At 35.8% G+C, this 21682-nt stretch overlaps 1 protein-coding gene across 2 annotated transcripts in view; it reads left to right on the top strand.

Moving 5' to 3' along the window:
- The window catches only part of DTD1 (D-aminoacyl-tRNA deacylase 1), a 211019-nt gene that overhangs the window by 132892 nt on the left and 56445 nt on the right, over positions 1-21682 (top strand). Inside the window, exon 5 of one of the 2 annotated variants that reach the window (XM_056813851.1) lies at positions 19601-21603. The exons of the other annotated variant lie outside the window; for it this stretch is intronic. Coding sequence (XP_056669829.1) covers positions 19601-19648 — 48 coding nt within the window. The 3' untranslated portion in view covers positions 19649-21603. Of the gene's footprint in view, positions 1-19600; positions 21604-21682 lie in introns of those variants that run through there. 2 annotated transcript variants of the gene reach the window in all.

Below are 21682 nucleotides of genomic sequence, written 5' to 3'. Positions count from 1 at the left end.
TCCACAAGATCAACTAATACTATCAACCAATTATCATTACATAGTTCACTGTTTTCTCTCCTACAGAACCCACCTTAGAAGGTTTTTGTGAGGAAAATTCTTTGCAAATCTTTTTTTTGAATGAGGGGTGAAAGTGGTGTCATCAAACCTTAGCTTTTGTGTTATTCTGTTTTCCTATTGACTAGGAAATGCTTTATAACTGCTTTGTAATAGACTGTAAACAAACTGAATGTGTGCCTCTTTCTAGAATTATATTTATGATTTCCACCACCATCCCATTCCTACTCCAACTCCTGTTTGCTTGCCAAAACTAACCAAAATTGATCAGTTCTATGCTATTTGTGATGTATATAGTAGAAATAATATAAAATAGAAATAGAGTACCTGAGAAGTAAGTTTGCATTTTTGTTTTAAGAAACATTTTCTCAAGAATAACAAACATCTGAGATGGGCAATATATAGACATTTAGGGAAAAAATAGTAATAACATCATATGCTACATATTTATAAAAATGAATCCTTTAATATAGGATATAGTGACCAGTGTGCTTCATGTTTTTAGATGCTTGTTTGCTGTTATAGATTTTGTAAAATTACATAAATATAATGACATATCTTGGGAATCTCACAGAATTTCACATTAAAGATCCATTTGGAGGATGAGAAGTCAAAGAAGTACATTAAGTAATAAGCAATAAGACCATTACCATTCAGACATTTATAAGCTGGATCTTCTGAGAAGAGGAGAGCTTATTATGCTTCATAGAATGATTATGAGACTGCTCTGGAGCTACCAGGAAGATGCTAGTTAAGTAGCCTCTTGTTAATTGAGCAGGGAATAGTGGCAGTTCTTAAAAAGAAAAAGCTGTATTTGCCTTAATTTGAGTGTAGCAATCCTTCTTTGTAGAGCTGTGGGTAACAATGCTTCTTTAGTTTCTCTTATGTCAAATATGTGTTTTCTCCCACCCTGTCCACCTTCCCTAGACCTTCTTTCAAGTCTTGATGAGGATGAGGAAAAGAATAGGGTAAAGGAGAACAATCTGCTTTGAGACACTTCGCTTTTCATTTCTTTCCTTTTTGACATCAAACTCTTAATCACTAGTCATTCAATTAATTGCAAAATCAATATGATTTTTCCATCTTTCTCTTGTATATGCCTGCATGTTATTTTTCCATTAGGTTATAAATTCCTTGAGGGACTGAAATGGCTTTTGTCTACTTTTGTATCCTTGGTGCTTAGCACAGTGCCTGGCATATAGTAAGTGCTTAATAAATGATTATTGATTGATACTTATATGCACAGACGTTGTTTTCCCTGGTAAAATTTTGAGCTCTTGAGGACAGGCACTGGTTTTTTTTGTCTCTGTGTTCCTAGACCCTAACAATGAAGTAGGTACCTAATAAATGCTTGTTGATTGACTAAGTATAGAGGTTGGCTGATTCTGTCTGTGCTTTTTCTTGGCATTAGACACAAAGTTCTCAGGTTATCCTTATGTGCTACTTTTTTTTGTATAGAACATGCACCTCATTGTGTGGCACAAATGTTTGAGGATGCCTATATACTTCAGGTTCCCTTTCACTTAACATGCACCCTTTGAAATGGAGCAGGAAAGGAATATGACATGAGAGGTACATTTGACAGTTAATAGTCTATAACTATGATAGGTCTTGTCATCCAAATTTTCATACCCGCCCACCATTTGAGTAGATTATCAGAGAAGTCAGTGCATCTACAGAGGTCTCTGGGGTAGATAATGTGCTGATGCTAACACATTCCGTATTTAAAATTAATAAACTAATTATAGTTTTTGACCATTATAGTCATTTAGAAGTATATTTCTATTTTGTTTATCTTGTCTTTCATCTATTTTGTATAAAGCAATGTAAATTTTTTGAATGATTTTTACTCATAGTGTGTTAGTACTAGTGGCTGTTCTCCATTTGGTCTAGTTCAGTGTAAAATATATCAAATAGAGATCTTTCAGAAGATGACTATATGTATGGCTATAATTCTAGCAGAGGCTCTGGTAAAATCTCAAGGTTTAGGTGTTACCAGATCTCCCTAGCAATGGATTTATTGCTTTAACTTACTGTCTATTTTAGCATCTGCAAAAGGCTCCATTCAGTTTTTATTTTCCCTAAGGTTCTTAACCTTTGGCCTGCCAGAAGGGGTTGCTCATGAGCTATTACAAAGGTTCTCAGCCTTTGCTGACAGTGGTTTGTAGGCTCCCTGTTGAAACTAACCCAGAAGGCTACCTTTCTAGAGGTTATTTATTGAAAGGTGCCCTTTGCTTTATTTTTTTTTAGATACTTGTTCTTCTTAAGCTCATGGCCTATTGGCATTTTAAAAATGATTTCATGTAGTGTGCTGACTTTTAGGTTTGTGCCTAGTAGTAATAGTGCTTTGTATTTAAACAAGCTGGTGCTGTGGCTCCAAGCGGGGCTGGGAAGGTGCGTCTGCAGGGGGTGGCATGGACTTAACTGCCTCCGCTGGGGTCTCTTGATGGGTAGGGGCACCTTTGTATTTCCTAAATCTTGGACTTATTCAAAAATATTATCATTAAAATTGTCACAATGTTTTATGAAGAGGTCGAGAGCCATATTTATCTCTATCCTTTTCCCCTTTTCTACCCTCATTCTATAGGTGGACAGCTAAACAGAACTGAATATGATACTTTATTTGGAAACAGTACAAGATATGATAAAGATCTGAGAATGGACCTCATAGCAGGGGTATATCTACTTATATGAGATTTGATTCAGCTGTTTGAGGATTCCTGTCATACATGGGGCCTTGTCAAAAGAGCCAAATTAATTACAAAGTTCTGTACTAAGAATTTTAAGAGAGGGTGAAGAATTGAGTCCAAATTGCAGTTGTTCAGTCATTTTAGTCACATCCAACTGTGATCCCATTTGGGTTTTATTGGTGAAGATTCTGGAGTGGTTTGCCATTTCCTTTTCTAGCTCATTTTACAGTTGAGAAAACTGAAGTAGAATTAAGTGACTTTCCAGGATCACACAGTTATTGTCTGTGGCCATATTTGAACTCAGGTCTTCCTGATTCCAAGCTTGGCACTCGATTTGCTGTGCCACCTACCTGCCTTCAAATCCATATTACTTAGCCTGTGTTTTGAGATCTTAGCTTCTGTATCCATTTTCTCCTCAGCTAATCTCCCATAGGGTTTCCTCCTTATATCATGCCCATTCCCATCATTTACCTTTCTCTATATTATTTTCAGTGTGTCAGGACTGCTCAATGTATTGTTCTTTTGTCATTGAAACTCTATCTACTTTTTAAAGTTTATCTTAAATTTTACTTCCTTTGTGAAGATTTTTCTCTGTGACTGATTTTCACTGATTCTGCCTTTATTAGTATTTGCACCACTTCTTTTATTGGACAATGACATAACAGGAAGAATGCTAGATTTAGAATGCATCAGAAAACCTAGGCCCTCATCCTTGCATTGCTACCTTCTATTATGTGAGCTTGGACGAGGACCCTTCTATCATGTGACCATCACTTATTTTTCTCTTCTGTTAAAATGAGGATAATACTAGTTATACTGCCTACAGAGCTCTTAGAAGGTTCAATTAGAATGAAACAAGGAGGTCTGCAAAACACTGTAACTGTAAAGTACTCTACAAATGCAAAGTGGTATTATGACGATAACTACATAATTTAATACTATATTATATTGTCATTTCATTCTCTCATTTAATGAATTTGAGAATTTAACACAGTAAATATTAAGATTGTGCCATAGAAGGCTTTCTGTATCTCTCACATTGTCTCCCATAGTTTTTGGTATGCAGTAAATTTTTGAAAACTTTTCATTGCCTTGAAATGAGAGGTAGGATGGTAAGTGGCTAGAGAGTCAGTCCAGGTCAGGAAGACTTGGGTTCAAGTCCTACTTCTGACAAGTACTCCAAATTGTTAACTGATCCTTACTAACTCCTTTACTAATTATATCCATTAACAATGGGTATTCCACATACAGGGTTCTGTCCTTAGCCTTCCACTCTCTTTAGAGTATCTCACTTCATAATTTTGCTAATTCCCATTGTTTCAAACAACTCTCATCTCTACACAGATGGTTCCCACATCTACATATTCAGCCCTAATTTCTGTCTTGACCCCTAGGCTCAAATCACTAATTCCCTTATTGGAGTGCCTAGCTTGGTTGTCTTCTAGTAATATCAAACTCAAATGCGTCCAAAGCAGAACTAATTTTCTTTTTAGTTTTTTCCTTCTTCTCTTCTCTTAGAATTAATTCTGTGTATTTGTTCCAAGGCAGAAGAGTAGTAAGGCTAGGCAGTTGAGGTTAAGTGTATTTATTGCCCAGGGTCACACGCCTAGGAAATGTCTGAGGCCAAATCTGATCTCAGGACATCTTGCACTCTATCCACTGTTACCTAGCTGCTCTTAAACCCTCCTTTCTTCCTGACTTGTCTCTTGCTTTTGAGGTTACTACCATTCTTCTATCAGTTACTCACACACTCAGTATTCTATGTGTTTAAGCTATTGCCATGACAGTATTTATTTCCTGACTACATTCCATTCTCTGCACTCACATATCTGTCAGCCTGGTGCAGGCCCTTATCACCTTATGCTTAGACTATTGCAATAGCCTGCTGATTAGTCTCCCCACTATAGTCAATCCTCCACTTAATTGTCAGTGGTTTTCCTAAAGAATAGGTCTGACTATCTTTACTCTCTACATAGTAAGCTTCAGTGCCTCCTTATTATTACCAGCAATAAATATAAAATCTTCTCTTTCGCCTTTAAAACCTTTTACTACCCAGACTCTTCCTTTCTTGACTTCTTGCACTTGCACTTTCATGTCTTCTGCAATGAAGCTACCCATACCTGTTTGCTCATCCTTGAATATGATGTTTCAGTCCTTGAATCTGTTTTTCTGCCCTGGCTCTCCTCTATCTCTGCAGTTTTCTCTTTATCTACCTTTTAACTGCCTCTAAAACACTCAGCTCAGTTCCATATATTTCCAAGAGGGCTTTTGTAAACATCATCTTCTCCTTGTCCACCTCAACTTTTAGTGTTTTCTTTTTGAGACTAACACCCATTTACATGATAAATATCTCCAAATATATAGTTTTATATATGATTTGTTTTTGTTTTTTAACAGTGTTTATTGAAAAAATCATATTACATAGCAATATGAACATGATAATATGCTTTCAGATGAACATATATGAATATGTCCTTTATCAAGAGAAAACATAAAGTAATTCTTTTGCAGTAAATAACTCACTCTGGAAACTTTCTTCTATTACTCTATTAATAAATATTCCTTAGGAAAATGGAATTATTTTTTGTTATAAATGTGTAATATGTTTTAATAAATATGCTTATTAAAGAAAAACAAATCCTCATATTAGCTATGTCCAAAAATCTGCCCTGTTATTTTTTTCTTTCTCTTATTCCTCCTCAAGCAGGGAGACATTTTGACCCCTATTAGAATGTTGAGGACAGTGAGGACAGGGACCATGTTTTTCATCTCCTGACATAGTGACTGGTATGTAGCAGGTACTTAATAAATGCTTTTTGATTACTATAGCTGCACTTAGAGAAATAGAAAATTGACTTATTTAAACAATTTCTGTTCATATTCTTGCATTTCCTCTTCTTCCACAATAATAGAATAAAAGAGCTTAATTAGAATGAAGTTTTTAGATTAAATTTGTAATTACTGGTCACATTTAGGCTCTATAATTAAACCCAGATACTGTGTAATATAGTTAATTTGTACTTCCTCTGTTACTGCTGTTCTTGAATGTAGGCTGTGAACTAGCTGAGTATCATCATGTTTGATATGATGAAGCCATCCTTAGAGAACGTTTATGTTGTATCTTCACTCTAATAAATTCTCTACCAGTATTTGATTTGGTCATTCAGATTTTTTTGAGGCTCTTTCAAACTCAAGTTTATTTTTCCATTTCAGCTGGAACATCTCTTTCAATGAGTATATTAGGAAGGAGTAGACTAATGACCCTGATGCACCTTCAGTTAAACCACACACAAATGTCATGTGCACTGTCATCCCTTTTCTGGGGTCTTAATATTAGGAGCAGGAGAAAAGTGAGCACAGGAATGTTATGAATAGCTTACAGACATCTTTCCCTTGAAGCAACTACTATTTGATTAAAGAAGTTACTTCAAGGTTTCTTCTCTTATTCTAGTTTGCTTGAGGTATTGCTCATGAATTACTAATCTGTCTGTCCTCATAGTTAATCATTAGATCCCATGGCTAGTGAGAATAACATTTATCAGTAATGGTACTTCATAATCCACAATACTTTGGACTTGGAAAATGTAGATTCAACTAACATCAAAAATCTTCTCTGTGGAATGGAGAAAGAGAAAAACAAAACAGAGCCCCTCTTCTCAAGGAATTTATGGTTTAATGGAGGAGGGATGGGGGCAAGAAAGAGAAAAATCACATAAAACCAAAACACCAAAATAAATGTAGCTTTTAGGTAATTGATTTGGAGGTTATTCAATTATAAGTATTGTCTAGTACATTGGCTATTATTATTTAAATTAATATTCAGAGCTTATTATACATTTTGCATATTATCCAGATTAGATAGTAAGATAAATTATAAAGTACTTGATGATAACTATACTTTGGCTTTCATGGATGTTGAGTACTGTTGCTAGTGACACAAATTAGTCTTACGATCTAAATCTCTGACCTGTTAGTTCTCTATGGCAGATGGCAACAACCAATGTGATGGTGGTCTTCCTCTACATTTTTTTCCTATTAGAAAGATTTTTTTTTTTACCAATGTACAAATTTCCACCCAAGTTTTATGATCCAAATTGTCTTCCTTCTCCCCTTCCCACTCCCTTCCTGGAGCTGGTAAGCAATTTGATCCAGGTTATACATGTTTTATGCAAAACATTTCCATATTGTTCATTTTTGAAAGAGAAAAATCATATAAAACCAAAACACCAAAATAAAAATCTAAATAAATTGAAGTGAAAATTGTATGTTTTGAGCTGCATTCCTACTCCAATAGTTCTTTCTCTGGAGGTGGGTACCATTCTTTGTCATAATCCCTCATAATCATCCTAGTTCACTGTATTGCTGAGAGTAGCTAAGTCTGTCCCAATTGATCATTCACAATATTGCTTCCTCTATATTTTTTGATAGAATGGTTCCTAATGGAGCCTGTAGGCTTATATATCAGTTCCCTCTTGGTGCATGACTTATCAATTTTTTTCCTGTCATATATCTCTCAGTGGTTATCTTTTATACAACCTTTCCTCTGCATTTCTTCATTATCAATATATCACAGCCTACTTAGACCTCCATTTAACCTTTCCATTACCCTTTAGGTATGCTGAAAGTTAAATTCTTTGGAAACTGGAATTCCAGGACACAAAGATATACAACATTCTGGAATAAAAATGATGCTAAATAAATGAGCCTATTTCAGGAAAAAAAGTTTGGGTTTATTAAAAGAACTATAGAATTTCCTGAATGAAGTTTTATTCTCTTCCTCCAATTCCTTTTTGGGCCCACTTTGTTATCTGTCCACAATGTCTTCCCACAATATGTTAAAACTACACTGTACTTACTGTTAGAATAGCTCTATACAGACTTAGCCAAACTGTCCTTGCTGACTCTCACACAAAGCATCCCTTTTCATTGTCTGTCTATCCCCCATGTTTGGAATGCTCTCCCTCCTTACTTTTGCCTTATGGATTCTCTTGTATCTTTCAAACTCTGCTTAGTTGCCACTTTCTACATATCTGAAGCTTTTCCTGACTCCTCCAAGCTGCTAGTGAAAATTAAAACTATCTTGTATTTATGTTTTATATTCCTCTATATATACCTGTTGTTTCCCCTTATAGAATGAAAATTACTTGAGATCAAGGACTGTTTTATTTTTTTGTCTTTGAATTCCCAGCATCCAGTGCAGTTCCTGGCATGTACTAGATCCATAACAAATGATTATTAATTGATTGAATTATATCTATATGAAATAAAGGGGATTAACATTTTTTAAATTTGAAAACAATTTCTAGTACTTTAAATTTGATGGAAGAAGTTTAAATTTAGGAAACTTTTGTATTATCTATTGGTCCTCCTTTCAAAAACTATTGAATCTATCTAACCTATGTTTTGATTTAACCTAAGCCCTTCCTGAATTTATTAACTTTCTCCTCATAGGCTCTGAGAAGAGGTTTCTCTCATTTCTCAGGATATAAGTTTAGCAATGGCTATTTTGTCCTGTGGTTCAGTGTTCTGACAAGTCTTTCACTTTTAATACTGTTGTTTGGTTCCCAGCTCAACTGTCACAACACCTACACCTAGTGTGATGGAGGGCAATCAGTCCTGTCTGGGTACAACAAAAGAGATTTTATTTCTCCAGGCATCAACTAATTTACATAGATTATATTCCTTTGAGGATAATGAAGCTCAATTTCAGTTTGCTGCCAGCAAACATCAGTGGGTCACAGTGATCTGAGCCACAAGGCTGATATTTTCTTTAAGGTTCAAGATGGGCATTCTCTGCTCAAACTGATTCCATGAATTTATAGCCAAAGTATTCTAACTTCTTATCCAAAAATGAATCTCTGTTGAACTCTAGACTTCAACTTTAAAAGAAAAAGAGAAGCAAATAATTAAAATGTAATTTGTTAGAAATAACTTAAAAAAACAGATATGTATTTTTCTCACCATTTCTTAATAGTTTATTCTATGCAATACTAATTTTTACAGTCCATTATTTTAATTTGGATTCATTCATCTGAACTTTAATATAGTGTTAACTACAGCTACAACTGACAAACTGTTAAGTTTTCAAAGCTCTTTATCTCTCTCGTCTTATTTGATCTTCTTAAGCACCCTGTAAAACAGTATTACAAGTATTATTATTATTATTATTATTATTATTATTATTACTACTACTACTACTACTATTACTATTACTACTATTACTCTTTTTATAGACGAAGAGACTGAGGCTCAGAGAAGTCACCTTAACATGGTCCCTCAGCCAGTGTCAGGATTTGACCTCAGGATTTGATGACCCAAAATCCATCATTCTTTCTATGATTCCATGCTACTTTCCTTCTCTCTTTCCTTCCTCAATGTGCTTAAGAAATGCCTAAGCCAACTGTTATGGTAGAAGTAATAGAAATAGAAATGAATTTTTAAGTTAAAGTTGGTTTGCAGAAGCTAGCATGACCACATTCTAGGAACTCTTAGAGAAAGATTCTGGAATGTGGGAGGAGAGATTTTGAAAGTGCAACAACTAATTGGGCTTTTCCTGCCTGGGAGCTGAGAGAGGAAGGAGCTGATCTCTGCTGAGCCTGTTTTACCAAGCCTGTTGGTGAGAAGGGAAACCTTTTGATTTCCTTTGGAAGTACCTTTTCTCACAAAAAGAAATATACCTGAAGAAGATCCTACATACTCTCAACTCTGACAGAGAACATTGTTGTCCAGAGTCAGTTGCTAGTGTAAAGGCTGAGGAGTCAATCTCAGGCCTGGCCCTGCTGGGTTGAACTCAGACATCTAGAGTTCATTCTTTTTCATCTTGAAATCCATCACATCTTGATAAACCAACAAGGGAGGATTTAGAGTGTCAAGAAGAATAGAGAGGGCTTTGTGGGGATATTAGCAAGAAGCAGGGAGAGAAAGGGAGCATCAAGAAAAAGAAGACGCACCTTGTGGTCAACTTAGAGGGAAGAGGGAAGTAAAAGACCTTAGTGATTAGGGCATCCTCATTCCTAAATCCTCCTTCCCTACCTTTTGTTTTACCAATAAACTTGTTAGTTTTTACATGAACAACTGTTTGGAAGACTGAGTTGTGTTCTGGCCCAGTGTGGTAAGGCCCAATTGCCTTACCACACTAAAAAGGGACTGAAGTATCCCTTGGTGGATTTCAACATCCACACACCTCAGTGACCTCTACTATTTCACAACTAAATCACATCTATCTTCTGATTTTTAGTAGCTCTGCTCTTTTGTAAATGTCCAATCCCCTCTCAGACACCACAAGTCTGAAGCTGCCAGGATTCAGACAAAGTTGTCACTATCATAACGTGATATTAAAATTTTGCCCCAGAGTGTTTATGCTTGATAGGAGTGCAAACTTTTCCTCAAGTCTCAAAATACACATAGCATTTCACAAGTCCACATCACCACTTAGGCAAATACCCCTTTCAGGGTCTTCTCACTTTGACATGTGTTTCCTGGGGCCTTCCTCATCCTAACCCTCAAAGAGAAATGAGCTGTTACTGCAGAGACAGGCTACTGTTTTGACAGGACAACTGTGCATGTAGTTAGACTCACCTCCATGTCACACTATCTGCTCAATGTCTTTAATTGAATTTGTCCCAGACATAAGAATTCCTGATTACAGCTCTCCTAGGAAAGAAAGAAAAGTTGCTGTAGTCCTATCTTCTCATTATGGCAGCAAGAAAGGCTGTGTTTATTTCTACCACTGGGAAAGAGACATTTTGCCTATGTTTTTTTGGTTTTGCTTTGAAAATACTTACTATAATTTTTCACAATGATTTCTAGAATTAACACCTTAACTGGTTTTCCTTGTTATAGCATGTTCCATTCTTCAACTAGGATAATAAGAAATATCAAATAACAGAACAGCAATACCAGGCCACAGAGCCCTGAGCCACCATTTGTTTCATCATAATATATCCAAACTCCATTGTAACTTAGCAAAAGACCAATTTAACATTGTTTGGTCAGTCATTCAAGATGGAAATTATAATGATTTTCCTACAAAATTGTTGCATCATGTATTTTCAGAACAAATGAAGAATGCTTGCTGTAGTATGCCTACCCTTCTTATAATAGAACATCAAGAAAGAATATTGTTGCTTTGAGACTGTTCAGAAGCAATAACAAACTGATACTTTATCCTGGATAGCTCTAATTATTAGGAAGGTTTTCCTGATATCAAGTTTATGTTTGCCCATTTTCACCTTCCACTCACTATTCCCATTTCCACTATGGGGGATCAAACATGTCCCATCTCTCTTGCAGATGACATGCCTTCAGTTGAACCTTTTGTCCCATAGAATCTTATCTGATAAAATGTAAACTCATCGAGAGGGCAGATAGTTCTGTGTTTTGTATTTGTATCTCCATTATCTAGAATAGTACCTGGCTCAGAATAGAAAATGAAATACATATTGGTTAATTAATTGAATGAAATTCTTTGTGAACATCTTTCACTATGCCCACATATATTCCATATTTTTCAAGATTATTTAGATGCAGTCCTGAAACAGCACAGAGTAGAAATGAAATGACTTTTGTTGGACCCTTTTAGTCTTATGATAAATTTTGACTAGAATGGAGTCCTGGGATATGACTTTGAATTGTAAAAGTAACCACAAATACTGGCTATGTCTGGTGAAAAATTTCATCATTTGAGCTAAAGCACTAATACAAATAAGAAGGAGCTGTACTCAGCACTAAAAAAAACTGGGCTAAGTTAAGAAAAAGCTAAAAACTCTGATGCCAGGAGTCTCCAACTATAACCTGGAAAAGTTTCAGAATATTACGTTCCTTTCTTAGGATACAAACATGATTTCTGCTTTCCCAGGGGGAAAAGAAAACAAGTTTTTAAAAAAAGGTTCAAATGCTTTCAGGACATCAAAGAGATCTTGTGAACCAACATTTGGATGAGTTAGGTGAAAAGGAATAAAAAACACATGGATTTCAGTTGCCTTAAGATATAAATAAGTTTGAAAATGGGGAGAGGAAATATTACAATGCATTTGGGGGTCTTACTGAATTCTAAATGCCTATAAAATAATCTGAAACATTCAGTAAACTCAGAATATAGCATAGTCAATCTATCTTTAGGACAAACTTTGATATTCAATATAAAAGACTGTGAGTCTAATTTTTAGTCTAATTTAATGATTACACCAGAATTTCAAGAGTGATGTGGATTAAGCCACTGGACAGTTCAGCAACAGACTCGGCAGGCATTAGTAAGATACCTGCATCCTGAGTTGTGAAGCCCAAATTCCCTAGAGACAAGGGCCATTTATTGGAAAAACGAGTGGTGAAAATAATCCCAAGTTGGTTGCGTGAAATTAAAAACTTTATTGATATAATTGATGGTAAAGTTGTATAAAGTTTTCTAATAAAGTGTATTTTCTTGAATTCCTAGCATGTTAAAAGACAATAAATAACACAATCATCTCATTGATCATCTCTCCCTTCTGAGTTGAAGAGAGAGCACATTGTCATCTTGTTCAGTTTTATAAGAAGTATGCATTTGCAGGTGTAGGCAGAAGTGGACTGCTTCATTTAGAATAGCTAAAGCTTCTAGAATGAACTTGTGTACCAACCCAAATCCTATGGACAGGAGCATGATGACACATGAGCATGGATAAAGAGCAGAATTGTTCAGGGTCCCTGTAGCCATCCTTCTTTGTAATTCTTTCCATTCAAGTAGATGACTTGGCAACAGGATATAAAAAAGCATTCATATCATCTTTCTATCCCCATTACTTCCATATCCCTAGTTGACTATCTACCTCAACTGTAATTGAATATGTCTGCACTCTTTTTGCTAGGTAGTTAGGTGGTACAGTGAATAGAATGTCAAGACAACTCATCATCTTGAATTCAAATCTTGGCCTCAGACACTTACTAGTTGTGTGATCCCGGCCAAGTCACTTAACCCTATTCACCTCAGTTTCTTCATTTGTAAAATGAAATGGAGAAGGGAATGACAAATTAATGTGGAGAAGAGAGAAATTACAAGAAAATGCAGTAAGACAAGAAGCTGGAGACTGATCACCTGTCAGGAAAATGAAGATTCCATTTGGAATGTGACTGGGAAACAGTTGGAGGCAAGAGTCAACTGCTGGACTGGATTTCAAGGTCTTTTGACTTTCTGGCTGACCTGAAGGAAGAAGCTGGTTTTATCTCTGGGACTTGAGATAATCAAGTTGGAGGTAGCCTCGCTGATTTGAAGGCAAAAGAAAAAGGACATAGTCCTTATATCTCTCTGACTGGCTCTGTTTCACGCTAGTGACTGAATTTCCATTTCTCTCAATATCTTCCAACCTAAAGACTCACTATAGATAATAGGGAAAACCCTATCTCTCTTACCTTATCCTCTATCCTGTTTTCCCCAATAAACCCTTACTTGAGACAAAGAAGAGAAAGGAGTATTTCCTCTGAAACATCCTAGCCCACCCTGAGTGACTTAGAAGGAGGCTGAAGAAGAAGGGTGAGGGAAGCGGAAGAGAAGAAGGGAGATTGGCAGAGGGAGGAAGGGAGGTATAGAGGGAGGAGGGTGGGCAAAAGAAGATAACTACTTGATCCATTAGTTATCTAGTATTCCATCAAATATACCTTCCAAATATCATCTATTACTCTACTCCACTCCAATATCTAGCGGGTTAACTGCTAGATAACTTATGTATTTTGCAGCATCTTTATTTTTTCCCTAAAAACGCTTACCTTTCATCTTAGAATTGGTAAGGACTAGGTAATGGGGTTAAATGACTTGTCCAGAACCACACAGGTAGGAAATGTCTGAGGTAAAATTTGAATCCAGGACATCTCATCTCTAAACCTGACTCCCCAATTCACTGAGCCACCTAGCTGAAGCTCTATTTTGCAGTTATTTTGAATGGAATTTGCTTTTATTTGATCTATTGTTCATTTTGTTAGTAATATGCATAAAAGTTGATGATTTTTCTGAGTTAGTTTCATGTCCTACTTTACTGAAATTAATTAATTTTTATTATTGCCTATTAAGATGACCTTAAGTCATCCACCATTAATTAGAAATAATTTTCTAGTTCTTCACCTTTGCTTATTTTTAATTTCCTTTCTTGTTGCTATATCTGGTATTAATAGAACATCAAATAACAGAAATGATCATAAACATTTTAATTTTATTCTTAATCATATTGGAATGGGTATCTTTCTTGGTATTATATAGATACTGTTTGTCATATTATTGTGATTAGTATACTTAAATTTTTTTTAACATAAATTACTATTGAATTTTGTCAAATACTAATATAACCATGTGTTATTTTGTCAGCTGCCATTTATTAGGTATCTACTGTGGGATAGATACTACCTTAAATGGAGTAAACAGAAAGGCAAAAAAAAATTCTTGGTCTCAAAGAGCTCACAGTCTAATGGGAGAGATGCAAACAACTATGCACAATCAAATTACATATAGGATAAATTGGATACAATCTCAGAAGGAAAGCTCTAAGATTAAGGAGGATTGGGAAGAGCTTCTTGCACAAGTTGGGATTTTGACTGCAACTTGAAGGACGCCTGGAAAGTAGAGACAGACAGAGACAGAGACAGAGACAGACAGAGAGAGACAGAGAATATGTGAGTTAGTTCAATGCATTGGGGACAGTTACTGAAAATGGTAAGAGGTGGAGATGGACTATTATGTTCCAGTAACAGCAAGGAAATCATTGTTTACTGGATCATAGAATACATGAGATATATAAGAACACTGGAAAGGAAGGGACTAAGTAATGAAAAACTTTGTCAAACAGATTTTTTTCCCCTCTGCAAGTAATAGAGAGCCTTTGAAGCTTATTGAATGGGGGGTGGGGGGATATAATATATAGAATTTTGGGAAGATCAATTTGATAACTCAGTGGTATGGATTGAATGAGGAGAGACTTGAGGCAAAGCAACTGTCCAGAAGGTTATCACTGTAGTCTAGTTATGAGCTAATGAGGGCCTGTCCCAGAGTGGTAGAAGTATCAGAGGAAAGTGTAGGGCATAGGAAAGATATCTTGTGGAGGTAGAAAAGATAAGACAATCACTTATTGGATATGGCAGGTGAAAGAGAATGAGGAGTTGAGGATGACAGCTAAATTGGGAGCCTGGGAGCTTGGGGTGGTGGTGGTGTCTACAACAATAATAGGGAAGTTAGGAATGGGGAGAATTTGGGGGGTAAGTGAGAATAAGAAGATTGCTTTTGAACCTATTCAGCTTAACATGTCTACAGATCTAGTTTGAGATGTCTAATAGTTGGATATGTGAGCCTCCAGTTTAGGAGAGAGGTTAAGGTTGAACATGTTGATATGACAATCATTTGCATGGGATCATAATTGAAATCATAACAAATGATGACAAACAAAATGACTTAGTAACAGAGGGAGAAGAGAAGAGGACCTGAGATAGAGCGTTGAGGAACCTCCACTCTTAGTGGGTGTGAGATGTGAATGAAGAGCCAAAGGAGGCAGGACTGGTCAGATAGGTAGGAAGGGATTGAGGAAAAGCAGTGTTCTGAAAACCTATATAAAAGAATGCATTGATGATGGTGATTGATGTGGAAAAGTAAAGAAGAATGCGGATTAGGCAAAGGTCATTAGATTTGGCTATTGAAAGGTTATTGGTAACTTTAGAGGGAATAGTTTTGGTTGAATGATGCAGTTAGAAGTTAAACTGCAGTAAAATAAGAAGTGAGTGAAAGGAGTTGAAGTAGACACCTAATGTAGACACCTCAAAGAGTTTAGCCAAAAAAGGGAGGAAAGATAGCTAATGAGAGCAGATTAATCAAGTGAAGATTTTCTGGATGGGAGAGACTTGGATATGTTGTAGGTAGTAGGAAAGCTGCCATTACATTGGGAATGATTGAAGACTAATGATAGGGATGATGGAAAGAAGATTTTCTTGGAGAAGGTTAGGAATGGGATCTCATAGAAGGGTTTGCTTTTTCAAGAAGGCCTACTATCTCTTCATGTGAAACAGAGATGAAGGAAGAGATAGTGGTAGAAGATATCTAAATGATGTAAGATGAGGAACAGGAAAGAGAGTAAATAACCTTATTTGTTTTCTTTTTTTCTCCCAGTGCATTATGAGGAAGATTTCTTAAATGACAGAATGGGGGAGGGGGAGCCATGGACACTTTGAGGAGGGATTCGGAGGTTTGGAAAAGATGTTTTGGTGAGTGGGATAGGGAAGTGTAAAAGGGTTGCCTTATTTGATAGGGATTCAGTTGACATTACACAACATAAACTTGTAGTAGCCCTACTCAGCATAGTTTGGTGATTTTTCTATAGCTTCAACAGTGCATGAACAGGAGCAAAGGTAGCTGTTGGTAGAAGTAATCCATAGCTAGGGATTTGAAGGTGTTAGGATAGGATTTTGCATAAGGGAAACAAGAGGAAAAAACATATAAAATATACTTTATTGTTTTGTAAGGGAAAGGAATAAGGGCTTGGGGAATTTACTTATGGTCATTCTTATTTAAAAAAACTCACTAACTATGCTGACTAGGTTACTAAACTAAAAGAACTTAACAAAATACCCAAATATCACAGCAGGGGTCCAAAACCAGTTAGAGTCAGAGTCTGTTGTTGTTAGATGTCCAAGCAAGTCCTGATGTCTAAGTGAGACTGAATGCTGCCAGCAGCAAGATACAGGAACCCTTCCTCAGTTCAACACAGGGAAATCCTCTTCAGACCTTCCTCTTGACTTCCTCAGGAGACCAGAAGAGAAAAGTCTGTTGGGGCAAGATGGAGTCTTCCCACATTCTGCCCTTCAGGCTCCCATGTGACCCTTGGTCACATGCCACTGTCAGTCATACCTAGGTTTGCACTTTTCAGTTTTTGCACAATTTTGCAAATTGCAAACCTTTCCAGCCTTTATCACAAAGGTCAGTGTCTTCTAAAGGATAAAGTACTCAGGGGCTTGAGGAAAACAGGACAACTGGAGTTGAATAGTATAGAGTCCACCCGAAAGTCAAGATAGGGGAGGGAAGAAAGGGTAGACAGTACAGGGTTGTCTAGGAAAGATTAGAGGAGATGAGCAATAGAATTGAGAACAAAGTTTGGAATTAGGAGAAAGAGGGAGAGGTGGGATGACAATGTATTATTAGATAAAGACATTTCAGAGCTCATGTGGAATATTTGTGGGTAATGGCAAGAGCAGGAGTATGCACTATCTGAGGGGGAGTGCAGGTGTAGCAGTCATGGAAAATAAATCGAAGGAGAGAAAGACTTTGAGTCAGTTTTATTTTCTATTATATTTGTGGTTTTCCCTGCTATGAACCAAGATTCCTGGTATAATTCCAACTATTATAGTGAATAACTTTTATATGTTTCTGTGTCTTCTTGCTAATGTTTTATTCAGTATTTTTTCGTACAATTTGTGATATTGGCTTATATTTTTCTTTCTCTACTTCATTTATCTCAACTTTGACTATCAGGACCAAATTTCTCCTATAGAAGGAGTTTGGTAAAGTTTATACTCTATTATAGTATAGTGAACTATATAGTATAGGGACTAATTGTTCTTTAAACATTTGATAGAATTCGACTATGCTACTATTTTTACTCCCTTTAGGTATGTATTTTTGGCTTATCCAATTTATTTTTGTTTAGGTTCTGTTTCATCTGTTATTCTGTTATGTTTTTGTTGTTGTGTATTTTTATTCATTCATTTACTTTTGATTTTTAGTGTCTTGGCATATTATTTGGTATAATCATTTTTAATGTCTTATTTAATTATCATAATATCTTTTGTTGTGACTTTCTACTTTTATTTTGATAGTGTTATTTTCATTTCTTAAAAATCAGATTAACTAAGGGGCTGGGTTGCTCAGTAGATTGAGAGTCAGGCTTAGAAACAGGAGATCCTAGGTTCAAATCTTGCCTCAGATACTTCCTAGCTGTGTGACCCTGGGCAAGTCACTTGACCCCCATTGCCTAGTCCTTACCTCTCTTCTGCCTTGGAACCAATATGTAGTATTGATTCTAAAACAGAAGGTAAGGGTTTTTTAAAAAATCAGATTAGCTAAAAGTTTACCTGTTTAATTTACTGGTCTTAAAATAAATCTTTGTTTTATTTATCATTCTAGTGTTTTTTTTTGTTTCAGTTTTATTCCTTTTTCAATTTTCATAATTTCTATTTTTATGTTTACTTGGGGAAGGTATTAATTTGTTAGCTTTTCTGGTTGCATGCTTAAGTCTTTGATCTTTTCTTATGGTTATATGATCTTTTGTCTTTTTCTGTAAATAAATGAAATATAGCTACTGGAGGCTAGGTGCTACAGCTCAGTAGGATTAAAGAACATTTGTGATGAGAAAAATTTTAATTTATTTCTACATCTTATTTACAGATCATCTTTATTACATCTATAATTTCAGTTATTATAATTTTGATATTAAATATTTAAAAACTGAAAGAAAATTTTATGAAGGTTCTATATTTAAAAGAATTATTTCAAGTGACTTTTCCATTTTCATTTTCATTTCTTTGTGATATGGCTTTATGCCTGCTTAGAATAGATACCTCCTATGTCACAGATGCTTATTAGAGCACTGAATGATCTTTCATAAATATAACACGTTCATACCTCTCTTGACATCCATCAAAAGGAAACTTTTGTGTTTTAAGTATTGATTGATGCAATTTTTCTTTTTAATGACCCAAATGCATATTTTAGATCCCAAAGAACTGCATAATTTATTTAATTATAGAACTATTGATTTTAAGGTTGTCTTTTGTTTTCTATAAAGACACTGCTGATGCTGTTATTTACTGTATTAGAATTTTCCTAATCATTGAGACTTAGGGTTAGTTATTTTTAGTTATGATGGCTTCACAAGTTACTTTGGCTCTTAAAGTTATCACCTCTTTGAAATTAGTTTTGAAGATTTAAAGAAACCTTTTGATGTCCTTGTATTACTGTGCAGTGGAAATATTTAATCTTTTCATCTGTGTAGTATATGTGAACTTTTCAAAGCACTTTTACATCCTCATAATATCCTTTGTGAGCTAGGTGGGATAAGATCCTGATTTGCAACAAAGGAAGCAAGTCTTAATGAGTTATATCATTTGCCAGTCTGCAGGTTACTCAAAGAACAAAGTTTCCCAACCTTGATTCTATACCTGTTCTAGGAAACTAGCTACTTCAAGAGCAGTTATATACTGTGACTTTTTGGAAGTGCATTTGGACCTGTCTGTCCACTTTTTATTTTTGTAGCTACACAAAGAAATCTCTATACAGAGCGATCAGGGCAGTATGATTCTGGCAGACTTACCACATCTAGTGATACTGATTGTGTGTTTTATTATGCATAGTTGAATATTTTGTCTGGATCACTTTAGAAATCACAGAGTTTTGAGAGCCAAGCCTGTGGTCTCCCAAAGTGGGGGGTCCTTCTGACTAGATGGAGTGGTCAGGTGAATAAGAGATGAGAGACGACTGAGTGCTCAGACCTGTGCTTAGCTGTCACTCAGTGTTCTGCCATTGCACGGGGTTTGTTTATTACATAGCTTCATTAAGTACATGCTTTTCTGGCACACAATCATTTTTCACCATGCATGTTTCCATAGAACCTAACAACAGATATGAAGCCTAAGGAGATAGCCAAGAAAACATTGTTGCTAAGTGCAGGGTCAGAGGGTAGAATCACCATGACTCAGATATAGGTTGGGGAATTCAGAGCACAGATTTGCCAGAAGTTTTTATGCCTAGAAAAGAGGGTCCTAGCTAATGTATTTTAATTTAAAATCCAGGAATTTTTCATTTTTTCTTTGAGATTGTACTTTTATAAAAATCTAAGATTTTGATTTTGTTCAAGAAAATATCTTCAAGAAAGAAGCTTGAAACTTCTATATCCAGAGAATGAATTGTTGCAGAAAGATGCCAGAAAATCCGCACTACATCAAGAAGATCAAGAATGAACTTTGGATATGGTTGATTGAACTGAACTTTGATTGAACATTTATTGTAAATGTACACATTTATGCCAAAAGGGACTGCCCCTAATTTGGCTTTCTGTCAATGTGCCCAGCAAAACATTGGTTTTGCTTTCCTTCTTTTCTATTTCCTCCCTCTCTACTCTATTTTCCTCTTAGAAAATTGAATATTGTGTATATCCATAGTTAGAAGTGCATTTAGAACTACAAATTGATTATGTTAAATGATCAATGGGGAGACTAGTCTCCCAATGATCATCAGGGGGGATTGTAAACCTTAATAATTCCCAGACGCTACTTTATAAGATTGGATTAAGACCATTCCCCAGTTGGGCAGTGAACACTACTTAGATCAGGAATGTGAGAACTCTACTTCACCCTACTTAAGTCTGCCCTAGGGGAAGATAAAGTTGTAAACTCTTTTCTGAACAATGAAAAGTACTTAAACCCATACTTTTCTTAAGCTAAGTACCTATAAAGGTCAGGCAACTTGTGAATTTATAAGGAACAAAGAGCTGAGAAACTTACTCAGAGCTTTCCAGGTGTAAATTACTCAAAAGTTCACACCTTCTTAGGTGTGAACTAAGAATGGTCTGTCCTTTGAAAAATGTCTACTGTGATTGGTAGATGTAAGAATTTAGGGGAGGTGACAAAGGAGAAAATGCCCTTTAAAAGGAGACGAAAAGCTCTCTCTGGAACAGTCAGCTGGGAAAGGCTGCCTTGAAGGGTCTCTTTCGAGATTCTCTTGGGGACTCATTCTGAAACATTCAGATTGAGGATTGAGCTGATGAAGTCAGCTGAGATGGAGCTGGCCTGGTGTCACTAGAATCCTTGCTTGGACAGATCTTGTGGTGAGTGATTAAGGACTGACTGATTTTTCTCTTAGGGCTTAGGCCTGGGTTGGCCAGGACTGGCCAGGGCCAGCTTATCCCTTTCTCATTATTCCCTCTTTTTCTCTCTTTTTCTAATTCCTCATTGTATTATTAATTAAAATCTCTATAAAACCCAGTTGACTTGTGTATATATTCATAATTGGGAATATTTCCCTGGCAACCACCTTATATTTGATTTTAACACAAGACACTGTAGTGAAAACATATTTTCTGCGGTCACAATTTACTCACCCACTCTTATATCTACTACAATTTATATCTTCAACTATTTTTACTCACTACAGTTTATAGCCTTCAACCATTTTAAATGCCACACTAAGTGGGTATATAAGAATCCTTAGGTTTAATTTTGAAAGTGAGATCTCCTGGTAATATTCTGAGGGGACACAGTGGAACATCTGTATTAACCCTGCATGCATATTGCTCTAATTTATTTTCCTGGAGCTAAGTAAGATTAATAATCATAGCAATTCCAATAATAAGGGGATGTTAATAATGAAAGTCACTTAGGGGGGTTTCAGTGGGTATTTCCATCCTTCCTGCGGGCTGCCTTGCAGTCCCCGGTTTCCACGTGTTACTGTGTCAAACAGTATGGTCTTTGATGGCTCCCGGCAACAGAGAAATATATAGTAAGAGAATAGTAATATCAAATGATATGAACAATGACAAACAAATATTTTAAAATAAGGAAGATTTAGAGATTGTAGAGTTTAAGAAGGAGAAGACCATATGTTTTCCAAGATATGGTACAATTTTCTGGCTGCCTTCATTGAATGAATGGTTCATTGATGGAGATTTTGTTTTATCTAATTTTTAAGTGGTCTAGTTACAATTTTTGTTGCATCAGCTATTTGACATTTATATCTGTTTTATAATTTTGTCCCCCTCTTGTGCATTTGAAATTTATTATTAGCATCCTTAGTCTTTGTTAGCATATTTATCAAAATGAGGTTGGGAAAGAATAAAGAGAGATTTATTATTCCATAAATAGACTTCCTGGTGCTTCAGAATAATTCTTTAAATTGATTTACTATCTCCAAAATACTTACATTGTTAAGCATTTCATTAAGT

This window comes from Monodelphis domestica, chromosome 1 (assembly GCF_027887165.1).
Source record: "Monodelphis domestica isolate mMonDom1 chromosome 1, mMonDom1.pri, whole genome shotgun sequence".
Lineage (NCBI taxonomy): Eukaryota > Metazoa > Chordata > Mammalia > Didelphimorphia > Didelphidae > Monodelphis > Monodelphis domestica.
The sequence above is the reverse complement of the archived record's forward strand: the minus strand, read 5'-3'. Positions and strand labels throughout refer to the sequence as shown.